The 19,977-nt window shown below is 33.7% G+C and overlaps 1 protein-coding gene across 2 annotated transcripts; it reads left to right on the top strand.

Moving 5' to 3' along the window:
* Window positions 1-297: 297 nt before the first annotated feature.
* LOC131595406 (putative disease resistance RPP13-like protein 1) lies at window positions 298-6,778 on the top strand. Of its 2 annotated transcripts, none has more exons than XM_058867748.1 (4): window positions 298-4,234; window positions 4,957-5,071; window positions 5,826-6,143; window positions 6,254-6,778. In XM_058867748.1, the coding sequence occupies exon 1, from the start codon at window positions 474-476 to the stop codon at window positions 4,221-4,223; it is 3,750 nt and encodes a 1,249-aa protein (XP_058723731.1). In that variant the 5' UTR covers window positions 298-473; the 3' UTR covers window positions 4,224-4,234; window positions 4,957-5,071; window positions 5,826-6,143; window positions 6,254-6,778. The 2 variants fall into 2 exon arrangements, with proteins under 2 accessions (XP_058723731.1, XP_058723732.1); XM_058867749.1 differs by having other exon boundaries at window positions 5,742-6,143.
* Window positions 6,779-19,977: the final 13,199 nt, after the last annotated feature.

Here is a 19,977-nt window from a genome sequence, read left to right as displayed (position 1 = left end):
AAGTCGTCAATCACACACCATCTTGCATCTGGTTTAGAGTTAATTAAATCACTCAACTTTTTCCACAAATCTCACTTAGTAGCCTCATCGCAAGGCGCGTAGACATTCACAATATACACTTGAACTTTGTCAAGACCCAAACACCCAATCACTCCTATGAAATGGTCCCCTCGTATTTCAATCATGTAATCTCACTTTTAATGGGACGATTGATTAAGGATCTAAATACTCAACTTAGTGATGAGATAAGATTTACGAGAGAAATTCTAACTTGACACAAACCATATATTCTATATTTAGGCACACTCATACAAATTAATAAATTAATTAAAAAATAAATTAATGGCGACTATTGTGGGAGCAAGTCTTTCTCGAAGTATTCATTCATTGACCAGCGAAATCAGGACTTGCAAAAATCAAAGAGGAGCGTAGTTTTGTTGTAATTTCTTTCTCAAGCTCTTCTTCTTCTTCTAATGGCGACTATTGTGAGAGGAACACTCGTTTCAAATTCTGTGAAGTTGTTGTTAGAAAAGCTTGCTTCTACTGAGTTTGTGGACAACTTCCGGAGCACAAAGCTTGATGTTTCATACTTGAAAAAGCTGAAGACAACCCTGACATGGGTTCAAGATTTACTCAATGATGTCGAAGAACAACACTTCACCAATCCGGATATCAAGAACTGGTTGAATACGCTGAGATATGATGTTTTTGAACTTGCCAATTTGTTTGACGAAATCAACACCGAGGCATTGCGGCGCAAAGCGGAAGCAGAGTATGAAACCCCAACTGCTTCCTCCCTAGTATTGAAAACTATTTTTTCTCCTTTCAAACGGAGTAGTAGTGTGATTAATTTTAAAATGCAAAAATTTATTGAAAGATTAGAATGGTCGAATTCAGCATTACAACAAGGCGGGTTAGCTGTTTTCCATTCTAGCAGTTTTTCTCAAGAAATTCCCACAAGCTCTATTTTAGTTGATGAATCTTCTATTTATGGAAGAGACTGTGATAAAATCAAACTAAAAAATCTTTTGTTGTCTAGTAGTGATGGTGATGGTAAAATAAGAATCATTTCCATTGTTGGTATGGGAGGGATTGGTAAAACAACCCTTGCTAAACTCCTTTACAATGACCCTCTAGTAAAGGAAAAATTTGAGTTAAGAGTGTGGGCATATATCTCGAAAGATTTTGATGTCTTCAGAGTTCTTGTTACCATTCTTGAATCCATCTCTTCACAATCAATCAATAGCGATAACGCGGATTGTCAACCTCTTGAATCTTTAGATACAAAAGCAAATGACAACAGTGAAGCAAAGACCATTTACCAGAATATTCTATTAGTGAAGCTGCAACAAATTTTAAGCACTAAAAAGTTTTTATTGGTATTGGATGACGTGTTGGATGCAAAATCTGTCCATTGGATATATCTGATGGACATCTTTAATGTGGGGAAAACAGGAAGTAGGATCGTCATCACAACAAGAGATGAAAGAGTTGCACTATCCATGCAGACATTTGTTTTTGTTCATTATTTGAGACCTCTGGAAAGTAAAGATTGCTGGTCTATAGTTACCACACTTGCATTTGGAGCAGACTATCAACAACAAATGGATGAATTTGACAGGAAAATAGCAAAAAAATGTGATGGAGTACCACTAGCTGCAGTAGTACTTGGCAGAGCTCTTTTTCACGCCAAATTTGCTCCAAATGATGAGTGGGATTTTGTGCTAGGAAGTAACATTTGGGAGTTGGGAGATTATAAGTTAAAAGCTGCTTTACATTCGAGCTACCATTATCTTTCGGATCCTTTAAAACTGTGCTTTGCATATTGTTCAATTTTTCCAAAGAAGTCCATCTTAGAAAAAAGGAAGGTAGTTCAATTGTGGGTTGCAGAAGGCATAGTCAAATTTTCCACAGGTCAAGAAAGCTGGAAAAAAGTTGGAGAAGAATACTTTGATGAGCTAGTTTCAAGGTCATTGATACATCAACGATCTATTGATGATGAGGAAGTAAGCTTTGAAATGAATAACCTCATTCATGATTTAGCTACAATGGTTTCATTTCCATATTGCATCAGGTTTGACGATCAAATCTTACATGAAAGGGTGCATTATTTGTCATACAATAGAGAGTTATATGACTCATTTTATAAATTTGATAAATTGTATGGATTAAAAGATTTGCGAACCTTTCTAGCATTGCCACTACAAGAACGATTGCCTCTTTGTTTGCTATCGAACAAGGTAGTACATGACTTGCTGCCAACGATGAAAGAATTACGCATATTGTCTTTGTCAAACTACAGGAGTATCAACGAGGTTCCCAACTCTATTGGAAATTTGTTATACCTGCGGTACTTAAATCTTTCTTACACTATGATTGAAAGGTTGCCATCAGCAACATGCCAGCTTTACAATCTGCAATTCTTATTGGTGTCAGGCTGTAAAAGGCTCACTGAATTGCCAGAGGACATGGGAAAATTGGTTAATCTACGCCACCTTGACGTCAGTGGCACTGCATTGAGGGAGATGCCCGGACAAATTGCCAAACTAGAAAATCTCCAAACTTTATCTGACTTTGTTGTTAGCAAACATAATGGTGGATTGAAGGTTGCAGAGCTAGGAAAATTTCCCCACCTACAGGGAAAACTTTCCATCTCACAACTACAAAATGTTAATGACCCCTTTGAAGCTTCTCTAGCCAATATGATGACGAAAGAACAAATAGACGAGTTAGCTTTAGAATGGGACTGTGGTAGTGCTTTTTCAGATTCACAAGTTCAAATTGTTGTACTTGAATATTTGCAACCCTCTACAAAATTGAAAAGTCTCACCATCAAAGGCTATGGTGGAATCAGCTTTCCAAATTGGTTGGGTGATTCTTTATTTAGAAACATGGTTTATTTAAGGATCTCAAATTGTGATGATTGTTTATGGCTTCCACCCCTTGGACAATTGAGTAATCTGAAAGAACTCGTTATTAAAGGGATGCATTCAGTAGAGACAATTGGAATTGAGTTCTATGGAACTGATGGTTCTTCATTTCAACCATTTCCCTCCTTGGAGATTCTACACTTTGAGGATATGCAAGAGTGGGAGGAATGGAACTCGATTGGAGGTATGGCTACAGAGTTTCCTTCTCTAATAACTTTGTCACTAATTAAATGCCCGAAACTTAGAGTAGGAAACATAGCTGACACATTTCCTTCCTTAACTGAACTTGAGTTAAGAGAATGTCCTCTATTGGTGCAATTAATGCCATCGTCAGATCATGTATTCGGGCAACTGGCGTTCCCTCTTAATTCTCTTCGAAAGTTGACCATAGATGGATTTTCTTTTCCGATGTCATTCTCAACCGACAACCTACCAAAAACCTTGAAATTTCTCATAATCAGTAACTGTGAAAATCTAGAGTTCCCTCTATGTGAATACTTGGACAATTACACATCACTTGAGGAATTGAAAATATCTTATAGCTGTAATTCAATGATATCATTTACCTTGGGTGTTCTCCCTGTCCTCAAAAGTCTGTTTATTGAGGGTTGTAAAAATTTGAAATCAATATTAATTGCAGAAGATGCATCTCATAAGAGTCTCTCATTTCTTAGAAGCATCAAAATATGGGATTGTAATGAATTAGAGTCATTTCCCCCCGGTGGATTGGCCACTCCAAACCTCATTTATTTTGCAGTGTGGAAGTGTGAGAAGCTTTCTTCACTACCAGAAGCAATGCACAATCTAACTGCCCTTCAAGAAATAGAAATTGATAATCTACCAAATCTTCGATCTTTTGTCATAAATAATTTGCCTATTAGTTTGAAGGAGCTGACTGTTGGCTTTGTTGGAGAGATTATGTGGAATACTGACCCAACTTGGGAACATCTCACTTGTCTCTCAGTGTTGCGAATTAACAGCAATGATACGGTGAACGCGCTGATGGGGCCATTGCTACCCACTTCTCTTGTGAAACTATGCATATGTGGTCTAAACACTACAAGAATTGATGGGAAGTGGCTTCAAAATCTGACTTCTCTCCAAAACCTTGAGATTGTGAACGCTCTCAAACTCAAGTCGTTGCCAAAGAAAGGATTTCCTTCCTCTCTTTCAGTATTTAGTGTGACTCGCTGTCCATTACTGGAGGCAAGTTTGCGGAAAAAGCGGGGGAGAGAGTGGCTTAAGATCGCTCACATTCCCTCCATAATTATTGATGACGAATTGATCACATGAGTCTTATTCGGGTGAGTCTTTGAAACACTTTTCATTTTGTTTCTTCCATATTATGTTATCATCAATTACTGTGAATTTCAGTAGTAACATCAAAATATAATATTATAGCATTAGCACTAACTCAATTATTTTAATCATGAAATTGTATTGTGTCTCCACTACTTCTTCCCAATCTTGCTATTTTAAGAAGCCAAATTCACCTCAAAACCTGCCACCAAGTCCAGTAATTGTTTTTCTGTTCAGGAACATATGAAAAAGGAGAAAACACCACTGACTCCAAATATGTTGGGTGTTCTTTTTGTTTATATGACTTCATATATATTTTAATGAGTTGGTTTCAATGCATTGAGTGTATCAAACTTTTTTAACATGGTTTAAATTCTTCTCTATTCTATAAGGCTAATACATATCATTCATTTATGCATTTACACATTTTTGTGTTTATCTAACTGTCTTGACTTCATATTTTTTCCTTATGTTAGTCAATTAGAACTTTCTCCCTTAGCTAAAATTGACTAACATCCTTGTCAGTGTGTTAAAAATCTCATCCAAGCCTAACTCTTTTGCTTTTGCTTACTTGCTTTGTCCTATAATAATAGAACAGCATCATCAAGTTTGACACGGTATCTCTATGGAGGTCATTTATCCTAAAAGCTGTTTACCAGTTTATCTTCCAGATTTTTGGTGGCTTAGTCTTTGTCTTCAAATTATTTTATCTCTACTTTGTTTGCAGATCTACCAAGGGCTTCAAGTGTAATTGATGGCTTGCACAGATGGCAGTAGCCGGCATCTCTTTCTTCCAGGAGTGCATGGGAAGGAGAAATCACAATATTGGCTAAAATAGAGAGGTACTCTTTCTGTCCCTAATCTATGTTAGCTCAGTCATGCAAGGGACTTTTGTTGAAGCCTGAAGTCCCTTTTTGGCACATGAATTTCAAATAAATTTGTAGCCACCTTGGAAATCTTAGTTTTGTATCTTTGGTTATATTTTCTAACTGGCTATATTTAAGTTTTAATCTAGATAAGTCACTAGTTTCATCAATGGCTTGTAAACCTAAATCATACATTTACTCGTGGTGAACTATTTTAATTTAAAATGACTCCTACTAGGTCTTTCAAAATGCAGTGTATTCCTTGAGTTTCTTCTTTTCGACCCTCATGGCATCACCAAAAGGAAGTGTGAAAATTGTTTTTTTTATGCAAATCGAAAGCATATTATCCACCAAGCATGCTAGATAGTCGATACGAATAGAAGAGCCGTTGAATTGAATTTGCACATGCAAAATAACATTTTAAGTAATCTTCCATAGATCTGATTGTGGTTTGAACTTTTTATATTGAAAAAGTGGGCACTGTTTTTGTAGCTGCTTGCTTATCTTTAAAAAATGCAAATATTATTTGAAAGATTAGAATGTTTGAGACAACAGAATCTTGGATTAAAAGGTGTTTCCAGTGGTGTTTTGCATGGAACTCCTATTTCTTCCTTTGTGGGTGATGAATCTTCTATTTGTGTTATAGATGATGAACGAAAGATTCATTACCCAGTCCTCAAAACTATGAGTATTTCAGATTGTGAAAATCTGAAGTCGATATTCATTGCAGAAAACGCGTTGCAGCAGAGTGTCTCATTTCTTAGGAGCATCACAATACAGTTTTGTGATAAACTGGTGTCATTTTCCTTGGGTGGATTACCCACTCCTAATATCATTTATTTGGACGTGCAAGATTGTGAGAAACTTCGTTCACTGCCACAACTGAAAAACACTATGGATGGCCTTCAAGAAATAAAAATTCAAAATCTTCCAAATCTGCAATCTATTTCCAAAAACTTGAGGTTACATTATGTGACAAGCTCAAATTGATGCCAAAATAGAAGGGTGATTGTGTGACTGGAATCAAGATGGAAGCAGTGCATCTCAGGTATAAATTTCCTCTATGATAACTCTTAACATTACTATTTCTTTAGCTTCACTTTGCAATGGGACTATTATTTACTAGCATATCTCTTCTGGTTTTATTACATGATTTAGAAATGGAGATAATAGCTTGAGCAACTCCTACAAGCATCAATTTTCAGTCAGAGTGATTTTGCAGCAACTACTTTGCCGACTAGCGCTGGATGAAGTAGAGGAACCATACTTATAAAAATCAAAGAGCAGCAGTGTTTTTGTATAAGCTGCATTGTTGTGATTTCTAACGCCATTCTTAATAGTTAAAACTAAGAAACTTAGGGTGGCTTTTTAGCTAGAAGCACTTTTTCCAGCTTATGTGGAGGTGTTATTTGAGAAGATTCTTTCTCGTACTTACTTTGAATCGGGTGGTAAAAAGTCGTGTTTTAAATACACTATCATTTGACCAAAAGGTATTTCCAAAGCAGTATTTTTTGGTTCTACAGAACAAATAAAAATGGGCTATAACATTACACTATAAACTAGTAACAAACCCGTGCGTTCGCACGGGTTCTGGTACGGGACGCGCATTTTTTTCAGATATATATTTTTTAATAGAAAAATGTTTGATATCCGTAAAAAATTAATAATTGAATGTATAGTAAAAAATCTGGTACCCGTGAAAAAATAATAATTAAATATATATAGAAAAATATCTGGTACCCGTGAAAAAATAATAATTGAATGTATAGAAAAATGTCTCGTACCCATAAAAATATTTAGATCAATAAGAGCGTTTAACAAAAAAACTTAGAAATGTAACTAAAATGACATATATTTTTATAAACACGTTTAAATATCTATGAAGTGTGCATTTTTTTTATATATGCATCAATTATACAAATAATTATTAATAATTAATTTCTATGTATACTTATCATACAAGTTGGTATCCAACTACCATCACTATCATAATTCATCCCAGATTATTGCTTTTTATTCCACATGGATTTTGGATTGTTTATCCGTGCATTCACACGGTACTACTATGTTATCCATGTGTTCAGATGAATTTTGGTCTGATTACCCGTGCTTTCACACGGTATTGCTATGTTACTCGTGCGTACACACGAGTACTGGTATGATACACACATTTATTTTTAAAATGTAGTAAAAATAAAATAATAGAAAGACAAAAAAATTTACAAACAAAGTTTATTATTTTTTTAAAAAAATAATAAATCGGTGTCTATAATTTTTATATATAAAAATATTTGAATCAACAACATCGTTTATGTTCGGTCATTATTTATAAAAATATTTGAATCAATAGTAAATTTGTTTTTAAGCTTATTTAATATTTTGATCGTAACTTCGTATTTCCGTTATTATTCAATATTTTCATCAATAACTTTGTGTTCCCGTTATCATTTAATATTATGATTAATAAGTTCATGTTCCCGTTATTATTTAATATTTTGATTAATAATTTCATATTTCTATTATTATTATTTAATATAAATTTTTATACTTTTTTAATTTTAAAAGTGAAGTGGTCGTGGGCCTCCCCACCCCAACCTCATTTTATTTGTGAGGCAGATCAATGATTTTGACCCGTGCCATACACAATATCTACCATGTTCTATTTTTTGTGTGACCCCTGTTAAGATATTTTTTTTCTTCATATTTGTATTAGTAATTCACTTTTTCATGTCAATATTTAATATTTTATTAAATATATAATTAAAAATTTTAATTTATATAAAATATGTGCACTTCCTCTTATTATTAACATCCATAGTTATTTATAAATATTTTTTAAGGAAAAACGGTCAATAGATTTAATAGATTTATTTTATTTAATAATCTTTAAAAAATATCATTAATATATATATCTATATATATAACTTTCATATTTTATATATTAAATAATTTAGTAGTATTAATAAGAAATCTTATTAAAGTGGTCCAATCCATTCTACAAAGAAAATATAAAATAGTATAGTTGGTTTTTTTTAATAAAGGTTGATATTACGTAAAATGTCAGTTGGTTTAAGTTTGTCACGAATTTAGTTTATTCATCTGAACTCGACCATCTTTGTTCATATATATCCAACAATGTTTATCCGAAAACCAAACAACCCGTTTTAACCCACCCGTTTACTTTTTTTTTTACTACCTGTTTAATCGATTTTGTCCACCCTTGCCTTGCTGCATATTGACAAATGTAAAAAAAAATATATATAAATTTAATATAAGCACGAATATTAGAAATTATTCCTAACATTTTTTATAAATATAAACATAAATTTAATAAATAAATCATTTAATAAACACTAATTTAATATAAACATAAATTTAATAAATAAATCATTTACTTATTTTAATGTAATAATTTCTAGATTTGAAAATTGATAAAGATATTTTCGTGATAAAGATATGTTATTTAAAGTCTATTAATTTTTTAAAAGATAATAAGTTATTTGATATTGAATTCAATTCAATTACTTTTAATTTTCAATAATTTCATGCTGTTTATTATTTTAGGACTCTCTATTTCTTTGTTAAACTTGTAGTTAAATTCTTATATCTTTAAAAGATTCTATTAATTGTTCAACAACTTTCTAAAATCACTTTATAAGAGAGAGACTTAACACTATAATTCCTAAATGTGTGTCAAACATTTCTTTTTTAATTGGCAGTTATACAATACTATGTTTGTAACTGTTTCCTTTGCATAAAGACTTTTTTTCATGTTAAAATATCAACATTATGGAGACATATAACCTGATGCACCAACCAGATAAACTAATTCATATATCAATTTCGAGTTCAAGATCTTGCCAATACTTAACTATTCAAGCACTTTTCCTTCGGGTACAGTCCACAACTTTTGATTTGGATTTGCTGCAGTTATAAGTTCAAAGTATTCTCGCAATCAACACATCAGTAGCAGTTGGTTCGAGATTGGACAATCCATATTTCAAGTTTGGTATTTCAAAATTCTTAAAATTAAAAACAAAAATTATATGCTTTCAACAATGTCTGATCTCAATCCAACAATTATTGATGTACTCATTCTGAATTTGTGACCAATCCAAATCCAACAATTTATTTAGGTATTGTATTCATAATAATGGATATATATTACTTTACAACAATCATGTTAATAGCCAAAATGATAGAGAAGTGGAAGTTGATCCCTATGGACTGCTGAGGCAGAGACATTGATTAGATGCATCATTCTCGTCAAAAGGAGAGACCTTTACTCGTTAGTAAATCAAACTCTGATCGGTTTGACATCACTCTCTGAGACACTAAAATCAAGCCTATCTACATATTGCAGTGGCGCCTGCCAAATCATACAAGTCAGTCACTTAATATATATGACTTTTATAATCTTAGCATGAAATGTGCATCTTTCATACAGATAGTTCTCACGAGTCGATGTTATCCTTTTCTTTCTGTTATTCTTAAACTATGAGCAAATAAATTTCTACCAACATCTTTTCAATCACTGTTATATTAACTCTTCCATTAAGAAATAGTGCTAAAAAGAGATACTTACAACTTTATCTGTCACAACTGCATATCTCTCAGCTAAGGAGGCAAAGGTTTTTCCTATTTAGTGAGAAAAAAACAGTTAGCATAATGCAAAATTGTTAAACAAAATAAATAGGAAACTGAAATATATGAATCTAAATTACACTATCAAATGGTGCTAATATCAGTTGCGGCTAGAAAACGTATATAAGAAGGAAAATATTATCGATGAGAAGAGCAAAGCACCTGATAATTGACCTGTTTTTTTAGGATTCTATGTGCTGCCCACAAGATCCATCAACACTCAAAAATTATTCTAGGAACCAAAAATATTAAAGAAATGCACCCAATACCTGGGTCTATTAGTCTAAGACTACTCTTCCCGTTAATGACTAAGATGAGCAATATAACTTTTTCTACTAAAATACATAGTTATAGTTGCAACAAAAATCAATTTTGTTACACGGGAAAAAGAAGGAACACAGAGTTACCTTCCTGCATCCATGATTGAACATATATTATTTGACATACAAGAATAGGGTGCTTAGATAGTGCAACAAAGTTAACAATACTAATCTTTATTGTAATAGCTAATTACATTATGAAAGCTAGTTTTTTCTTTCCAAAATCCAACAACAACCAAGCTTTCTCATCTTAGATAGCGTAGGCTAATTGTAATTCATTAGATTAACATAAACATCCATTTTCATTTCACAATACCTTGAGATAACCATTGCTCCCGACATGCATCAATCGATTTCAATTACTAAAATACTGAAATGGATGATATGCAAACTACTAATCTAGAAGTGTTTATATGAACAACTCTTAAATTAACTCACATTCATTGTGCTATAATCTACAATTGTAATATCTAGATCCTAATAATTGTATTGATTCAAGAATATTCTTGGGCTACCTGTGAGGTCGATAAATTATTATCAGTCATAAACAATTGAATAGACAAAAATATTTCTATCTCAAGATTAAATTTGATTCTTATTTATCATTCCATCCAACAAATTGACATACATTTTTTCTTACCGTAAAAGTTGTGTATATACCTTTGCAAATTCTGTCGGAGGAACCTTATATCCGTTGCTAAGCCGACCATCCTGCAGCTTCTTGTAGGCTTCATTAATCTTACCTTGTTTCTCACATAAGACACTCCTTGTTGTGTTAAGGAAAAATCTAGAAATAAATATCATTTCAAGTCAATTACAAGGAAAGAAACTGATCATAAATGGTTACAATGGTGCTTGAAAATAGAAAAACTTTTCTACCTTTGACATAGGTACAAGAATCAAGGCCATCTGCAGCTTTCCCACCTTTTCCTTTACCCTTAGAAGCATTCTCATCACTTCCACTTGCAGCCTGCTTTCCATTACCCTTCCCTCCCGCCTTTGCGTCTTTTCCAATCATTCCAACAACTTTTTAATCATTTCAACCAAAAAAGTCAACAACTATTATTAAAACGATATGGCGATGCAAACTCAACGAAACCATCCGTATTCAAACACACCCAACTCCTAGAAATTCTCATGGGTCGAACATATTGTCAAACACTTGGAATACATATACAAATACACACATAAACATTACATATATATTGAATCACCTTACCGATCTTAGCTACAATTAACCGACAAGATGTGATTCAGAAAGGGGAAAATGATAAAATTAAATCATCAACATATCATTACAAACTGGTTCCTTACCAAAACCAAACCAGGCAACTCATCAATACAAACCGGTTTATACATCGAGTCAAACCGAACCGTGCAAATAAATCAACCTGCACTTAAACCAAAACCGCATCAAAACTAACAGCAAAGCATTATTATGATTAGAAGAACATGCACATGCAAATATTCATATGTAAGATCAGAAGGGTACTGCAAGACCGAGGAAAGAAATTTCATAAGCATATGTCCTCAATTTTTGAAGGACAAAGAATCTGTAAATCAATAGCGACCTATCCATGCTGCAAATTTAATCACAATCCCAGAATGAGAGTAAATTCCATAGAATAAAATGACATAAAAATTGGCAATGTATAGAATAAGTAATTAAGTGATACTCACATCATTGATAATCACAACATGATGTATCAAGCTCCGGGAAACTTGATCGACACATGCACGTGTTTTTTGACATGCAGAAATCACTCTTTGGAAAGAAATTTCATAAGCAATGTCCTCAATTTTTGAAGGACAAAGAATCTGTAAATCAATAGCGACCTATCCATGCTGCAAATTTAATCACAATCCCAGAATGAGAGTAAATTCCATAGAATAAAATGACATAAAAATTGGCAATGTATAGAATAAGTAGTTAAGTGATACTCACATCATTGATAATCACAACATGATGTATCAAGCTCCGGGAAACTTGATCGACACATGCACGTGTTTTTTGACATGCAGAAATCACTCTTTGGAGTTATGCTTGAATGCTACTGAAAATGTAAGAAACCATCATTTGAACAACTCGGAAAACAATGTTGGCCGGAAGAACTAAACGATTATTTAAAATACTATTAACGGAATCATAATACTCATCAACACAACTTACAAGATGACAAATGATTCAGTGCCATTCGTACTCTATTGCGGGTGAACAACATGTTTTGATTTGTTGGATCTTCTACCCACTCTTCAGTACCACCTTGACATATATGCAAAGATATAGAAAGACGATTAAATTATCAATTTCCAATGGGAGAAGGGGGAAAATGAACAATGCATAAATAAATCAATGACCAATTGTGGATCGCAAAACATAAAAGTCTCGTCGAATTCTGCTATGATAAAGTGCTATAGTATCACTATAGCTACTATTTGACAGTACTTTATATCAAATAACGTATCGCGGAATAATTGTGATTTGTTCAAATTATGCTATACGCTATAGTTTTTATTTGACGACACTGAAATAAATAAATATCTAGTACCAACCTTGTACATATCTTCCTTTGAAAAATCTCCATAGTAAATAAATACTTGCAAGGCTAGATTAGAAGCCATCCACTTAAGTAGCAGTTCCAATGCTCTTAGTCCCGCCGCAAACCAGGGATATGTGTCTAAAATACAAGATTCATAGAAAGTAAAAACACATAATTACATAATGAAACACAGAAGATAACCCGGAATCATAGAAGATAATGAAACACTATCTCTCTACGGCATTTCTTCAAACAGCTCACGCGCTTTATTCATATGTCACCATATCTCGAATTGATCTTCAGCGTCTCTAACACCGCCTGCTCAAAATGATAAACCAGCAGAGCATATTAACACAATAAATGACAATTATATTAAAATGAAAGTTACCCCAAATGAAATAATTGAAAATTACATGTAATTTAATATATTTAAATTTAAATTTAATACAATCAAGCATCTTATACATTATTGTTTTATTTATTTCTCAGTATCATGAACATATAGTTTTGAACCTCCACCGTGAACCACCCTATAAAGGTAAGTATAAGAATGAACACACAACGAAGAAATACCGCCGAAATAAAAAATTTGGAAAAAATTATACCTATCTCTAGGGTTTGAATTTAAAATTCAGGATATGCAAACATAAAAGCAGAAGGAAACTAACCTGCAATTGATGGTTCAGTAGCAGTAGCATCACTTTGAGACCCTCCGCGCTTTGCGGGAATGAAGAGTCCACTGCCGCTAGATTTCTCGGCTTCCAACGTCATGTTGTCTGTATCAACTATTTCTCCGATCTTCATGACAAAATCTACAGAAATAGAAAAATTATTAGTAATGAAATGAAAACCATAAACCCTAATGCAAAAAAAATAAGAAACCCTATTTAGATAATGTTAAGAAATTATCGTACAACGAAACAGAGTCTATATGATTTTTAAAGATGGATTTGTTTTTGAAATCATAAATCGATGTAGTATATTATCGCTTGTTTCGATTTGGTTTTAATAAGAAACAGAGGAAGATGGAAGAAGAAGAAGAATAGGTATATCGAAGAAGAAAAAGAGGAAGAAGAAGAAGAGGTAGAGCGAAGAAGAAAAAGAAGAAGAAAGAAGATTAGAGGTAGAAGGAAGAAGAGGTTCAAATATTAATGGAGGTAGAAACCGTTTTCAATAGTGGAATATGGAGGATGAATCATCGTGGAAACCATTTTTGTTCGTGAGAAAAAAGAAATAAAATAAATTAGAAAAATAAAATATTTGGGAAATAAATAAAAAGATTTGTTTGATTGGTAGAAAACACAGAGCTTGATTCTTAAGGTATCCACGTGGCACAATATTGAGCAAGAAGGGTATTTTAGGCTTTTAAAGAACATCTTATTTTCTTATATGATAGATTTGTTGAAGGCTTAGTATATATCACCACTCCTAGAGTAAAATAAACTATGATGAAATAAGTTTTGTTCTAAAACTTTAGCATGAATCGACTGTCATGGTATGTTTCAAAAATCTCCATGAAATACGTGTACCACGATATTTAAACAAATAACCTATGTGTTTTGTAACACCTCAATTCTACCCGATAAATTATTCGGTAATTCTAACAAAAAATCAGAGTTATTCAAAATTTTCATCAACAATTGAGATGTCACATTTCATCATTTTAGATCATTTACGGCATACATGCTTTCATCACACATACATAGCATGTATAATTAAAGCGGACAATTATAACATTTAATTTAATCCTCAAAATCACTTCATTAAACAAAATTATTTAATCTCGCAGCGGAATTATAAAACTTCACAAAGTTTCAATTTAATCATAGCATCTTCGCAATGTAGCTTTAAGTTACAGTTCAACAATAAAACATCACTAAAAATTCAGCAAGTAACATCTAATTAAAACACGCGTTTATCCCCCCGAGTGCTACGTATCAGAGCGACCACCGACTCAACTCACAGCGCCTAAATCTTCATCAAAGCTATCACCTGCATGTTACCAGTATAAAGGTAACGACGAAACAAATAAAAGGGTGAGATATCAAACAATATAAACAGGGTGATGATAAACAGTATATTTACGATTCAAGTCATAATAATCATCACTTTGCGGTATAATCGTTACCGTCTAATTTACTTCGCTATTTCAACCAAAATAACAAACGTCACAATATCTCACATAAATTCATATTCAGATCACAACAATTCACATAAGTTCACACATCAAATCACATAAACTCATAATCACATCAATGAAATGCGACTCTAACAAATGCACATGCATGTGGTACCCAAGGCTTCAGCCCCCATCGCCAATTGCCAATAAATAGAGGCATCAAAACAGGCATAAGCCTTCGTCACTGTTTGCCAATCCAGGCCGTCACAAACATGCAATCATGAGACTCAATGAATGCATCATCACAAAACAAATCACAACAACATCGTCACGAGGCATACGCCTATATCACAAATGTTACCAATAATTAGAGGTAACTCAAAGTCACTTTATTTCCTGCATTTCGCAGTAATCACAAAATCATGGCATCACATTGTCACTGGCCATAGGCCTACAACTTGATATCACCACAACACGTCAACATCAATGCATACACAACAAGTCAACAACTATGGTCGACAATCAACAACAAATCGTCACGAACAACACAACGGAAATTCCCGTGAATTTAACGATTCACTACGTCACAACATTCACAAAAGAAAACACGTTACATCACAAAACAACGACTAACGGACTATTTCCGGACTCCCGAATATTATCCCAACCACCATATATTTTTCCATCTATAATTTACCCATTTTTTGCTCGTTAAGTATTTTTCTCACTTTCTGGTACTTAATTAATTTACTGACTCTTTGTTAGAATTACTGAGTCAAACCCCTCCTACTAATGATTTCTCATACTTCATATTTCACTGCTATTAGACTACTAGCACTGTTTTATTACTGCTAAATATTATTATTATTATTATTATTATTATTATTATTATTATTATTATTATTATTATTATTATTATTATTATTATTATTATGCAAACAATTTCAGACTTTGCTGCTAACACTAGCATCACCACTGTTTCCTATTTTACTTTTATTCATATGCTTCTGAACCGTTAATTGAGTCGTTTCTAAATTGTTCTAATGCTACTAATTAATTTCTTTAGCAATTCAATTTGGAGTACCTAATTAACCAGTTAATATACGAAGCACCTAATATGCTAAAGCAATGCACATTTTCAAATTAAGTATTAAAAAAAACAACAGCATAGTGGAAACATGGGAACCCCGTCCCTCACACTAGCTACACGTCCCAAAAAGGGACTTGGTTGGACCAGGGCACCCTCCCCCAAGGGCCAGGCGCCCGCCCCACAAGCACATGTGGGGTCTTCCCTACTCCACTTACATGGGAGTCCCGTCCCACTCTTAGGGCCCCCCGTCCCTATACTTTTTCTTTCCTTCCCAGTCTTGGTTTATCACCCCGGTCTCAATATTCAACTCAACACAGGTTTTGATTTCATAACAATTATCATCGCAGCATCACCAATCATTCACCATACAAAATATATAAATTCATCATCATCGATTACCAATTCAATCTAATCGTCACAGACAACACAAAATCAATAATACTCATATATCAACATAGTATTTCATACAATTCACAGAGAACATCATCACACATATCACGAAATTAACCGTAACAAAGAGATAATATCAATCCCCTAAACCCCACATACGGTCTATCATATCCCCGTTTATAGAGCAAGAACCACACCCTTACTTTATATTCGGAGTCCGCTCTACAATTTCCGGTCGAATCCAAGCTTCCGGCTTCGCATAATTCTTCCGGTTCCTTTCCTCTTCTGCAGTTTCTCTTCTTTTCTGCAATTTGTTCGTATCACCACCCAACCCTTGTTCTCTTCCTCTGCTTCTATTTTTTGTTTTTACTAAAAACTCCTTCGTGTGCTATATTGCCACTAATAATTATTTCCCCTTTATTCAATTATCCAAATGATATCAATTTGTATTATTCTCATTGGGCTTACTCTTGGCACACCTCCAATTTACTAACATCAACCAATCCAACTTAATTAACACAATATACTACCTTTTTACGATTTGTCTCAAATTCTCGGTCTAATTTTAATTACTCGGAAAATTCTCAAAACGCCAAATATTATTCCAATAATATTTCTAATACTAAAAATATTAAAATTCACGATTAACTCTCGATCCGCTATCCCGAATTAATACTGACTCGGTCGCTCTAAATACACCAAAACTCAATAAATACCAAAATAATCCAATTAATATAATAAATCAAGATACGAGCGTTACAACTCTCCCCCACTTAGAATATTTTCGTCCTCGAAAATCTATCCGACACAACCATCCTCAACTTCACTTCCACGTCTAACCTTCCAACATAACAACCATTTAGCACGTCTCAAATCGACTACACATATGTCAACCGTTCCGGTACCTCTCCAACATAACTGTCACTAACCTATTAATTATTCCAACAATAACTTGGGACATCAACTTACAAAGTAGTAACAACCATAATACCCTTATACTCGAGTATTCAACATCACATCATCCTTAACGACATTCTTAATACCCATCACTTACACAATTTTCATTCTTAAAACTGTACATGTCAATTATCAATCAAGTAACCATAAATATATTTACATCGTCGCACCACCCTCATAGTGACATTACCATAGCCACATAACCAACATAAGGCAACTTCGCCATACATCTTCGTCACATACAAAAATCTCCAACAACATCTTAACAACGGTAAAAAAGTCATTATAGCATCGTATAGTATCAATTCAACGTCTTAACTTCACCGAATACATACTCATTAACTACATGTATCCATAATCACATACTTAATACTTCAGCAATTACTCAAAGAATTCTAATGCTCCGTTACGACATCCTATATCCACAATCTTCCAAGTCAAACATATAGGTCAAGGCCTATCCTTTACTACCCACGAATAGTACTCATAACAACTGCGCTACATCACGCTTTTGCTGCACAACTCTGATTACCCAATTTAAGTCATCGTCCGATATGTTTCACTCTTTCATATCCACTTCTTCATAAGTTCAACAACTTGGTGCGCGATTATTCTCATAGTTTAATATCCATCGCATCTTTTACTATTAAGGCAACAAGACAAGCTTATCTCACCTATATGATTCTGTCTACTATCAACAAGAGATTAAGGGTGGTCAAGTCCTCAATTTGTCAATAGATAGCCGACAACGGGTGCAGTTACCGTGCATAGATAAAAATCTATGCACCATGCATAGATTATTATGGATCATTGGATCAAATTCTAGACATCAATTGTTATTACTCAATACTCAATACTCACCACTCAATACTCAATACTCAATACTGGATTAAAAACATGATTCAATGGCTTATGTAGACTTATGCATGGTGCATAAGTAAAATCCTTATGCATATTAGCCAAAGCCGCCGACAACCATATTTAAGCATAAACCGTCGTTACTACATAATAACGTCCTTTAAGAATTTGCACTCAAATTCATAACATCGTCATAGTCCAATAATTCACTCCAAGGTTTCCAACTCTCACAACTTCCTTCTTATTCGATCTCGTCGATAAGATACTAACATCCAAACATATGACCCATTCTGCTTCGTACTCGCTTATTATCCAATTGTTAATTATTTCCCAACTCCAGAATTGTTAATATACTCATACATCATGATTCGTCCCGTCCTAACTAAAGTCCTCATCTTAGCAAAAGACCTCAACAACACTCATAACTCGTGGTTTTACTCTAAGTCATATAACATATTCCGCGCCCAAATATTATTCCACTCGAAATCCCAACAAAATCTTCCTCACATCGAGTTAGTGATAGAAATTCTCTATGATTCTTCTTCTACGTGTGTCGCCACTTTGGCATCTCATACACGACTTCAATCTTTCTCAAAGTCAATTTCTCCTTCGTTACTACTTCGCTTCTCCTTAAAATCCATCGGCACAACAATCATTCTTAATATCCGGTTGCCAGCATTCAAACCTGCGACAAGTAGTTAATGTGCATAGACAACTACCAAACTGACAAGCCCAACTAGCCAATCATTTTTAATATCAAACACCTCGTTCTCTCAACTTAATTCTCAACAACAGGTTCCACTTAACTTTGTTTTGAACAATTGCGGTAATAACCGTTCCTATTGAACAAGCTTCACGCTTCCATAACCGAATTTGAAACCCCTCCCTATAGGATCACCTCTACTGTATTTATAACACTTCCATAAGGTAGAATATAATTTCACCTTTGCGTAGGTTCAAACGGCACATCAATCCTATACACAGAACTCAAGATATGAATTTTCAACTTTATCCGAAAATGCACACATCTACGTCATGCAGCGACACTCTTTACGATATCACCGAAGCTCATCAAATGGTACGCTTAATCCTTAAAATTGTTTCTCAACAAACCTCTTAATTACCGCTTCAATTCACTCACTCTGACACTGACGTCCCGTGCGGCACCAACGAACTAGTCCAGTTCCAAGGACGAGCGTAACCACAAACTTCACCTCTTTCCAACATCATACTGTCACAAATGAATCTATTACAATTGCTGCAACCATTTTTATAATAAAGTTCATCTCGTTAGCTCTTCGAAGCTTCAAACGGGACTCGAATCAGATGTCAAGTTAAGGCTATGACAACCCCATGGTGTGTATAATGCTCTAGGGTTAACACCTAATAATTTTCTTTGCACACCTTGATGTTTACCTTTCATGTTTGATCCATTATCATATCCTTGTCCTCTCACATTATTAAAATATCTAGACTAAGAGTTTCTAATACATTTTGTAATTCTTCAAACAATCATTGACTTGTTGTGTCATAGACTTTCAAAAATTCTACAAAAAACTCTTCAATTTTAGTTGCTAAAATTATAGACATATTAATTGATTTTATTTTAGGGGAATTAATTGATTTTATTCTACTCTATATTTTATTTATGAGAAATTACATTATTCTATTAACTTTGACTTTGTAGTGGCTCTATAATTTTGTTAGCCAGTATTTTTCAAAAAAAAAAATTCTAGTAAGTATTTTTAAATTACCAATTTTAATATACATAGGGATAAATTTTTTTTTTGTACCCCTAAAATTATGGGGCCCTGGGCTCCCGCCCCACGAGCCCGTGCTCAGGGCCACCCCTAGCATGAGTTTTCTGCTTGAATTTGAAATGGAAATCGTGTTCTCATTTTTGTATTACTATGTCTTTGTGTAGTCTCAAGATTATTGAGAGGAGGAAGAGATACAAAGATTGC

Source organism: Vicia villosa, linkage group LG4 (assembly GCF_029867415.1).
Source record: "Vicia villosa cultivar HV-30 ecotype Madison, WI linkage group LG4, Vvil1.0, whole genome shotgun sequence".
NCBI classification, from domain to species: domain Eukaryota; kingdom Viridiplantae; phylum Streptophyta; class Magnoliopsida; order Fabales; family Fabaceae; genus Vicia; species Vicia villosa.
This window is presented reverse-complemented; position numbering and strand designations above follow the sequence as displayed.

Coding starts and splice junctions, on each gene's coding strand:
- LOC131595406 (XM_058867748.1), top strand. CDS start 474: ATGGCGACTATTGTGAGAGGAACACTCGTTTCAAATTCTGTGAAGTTG.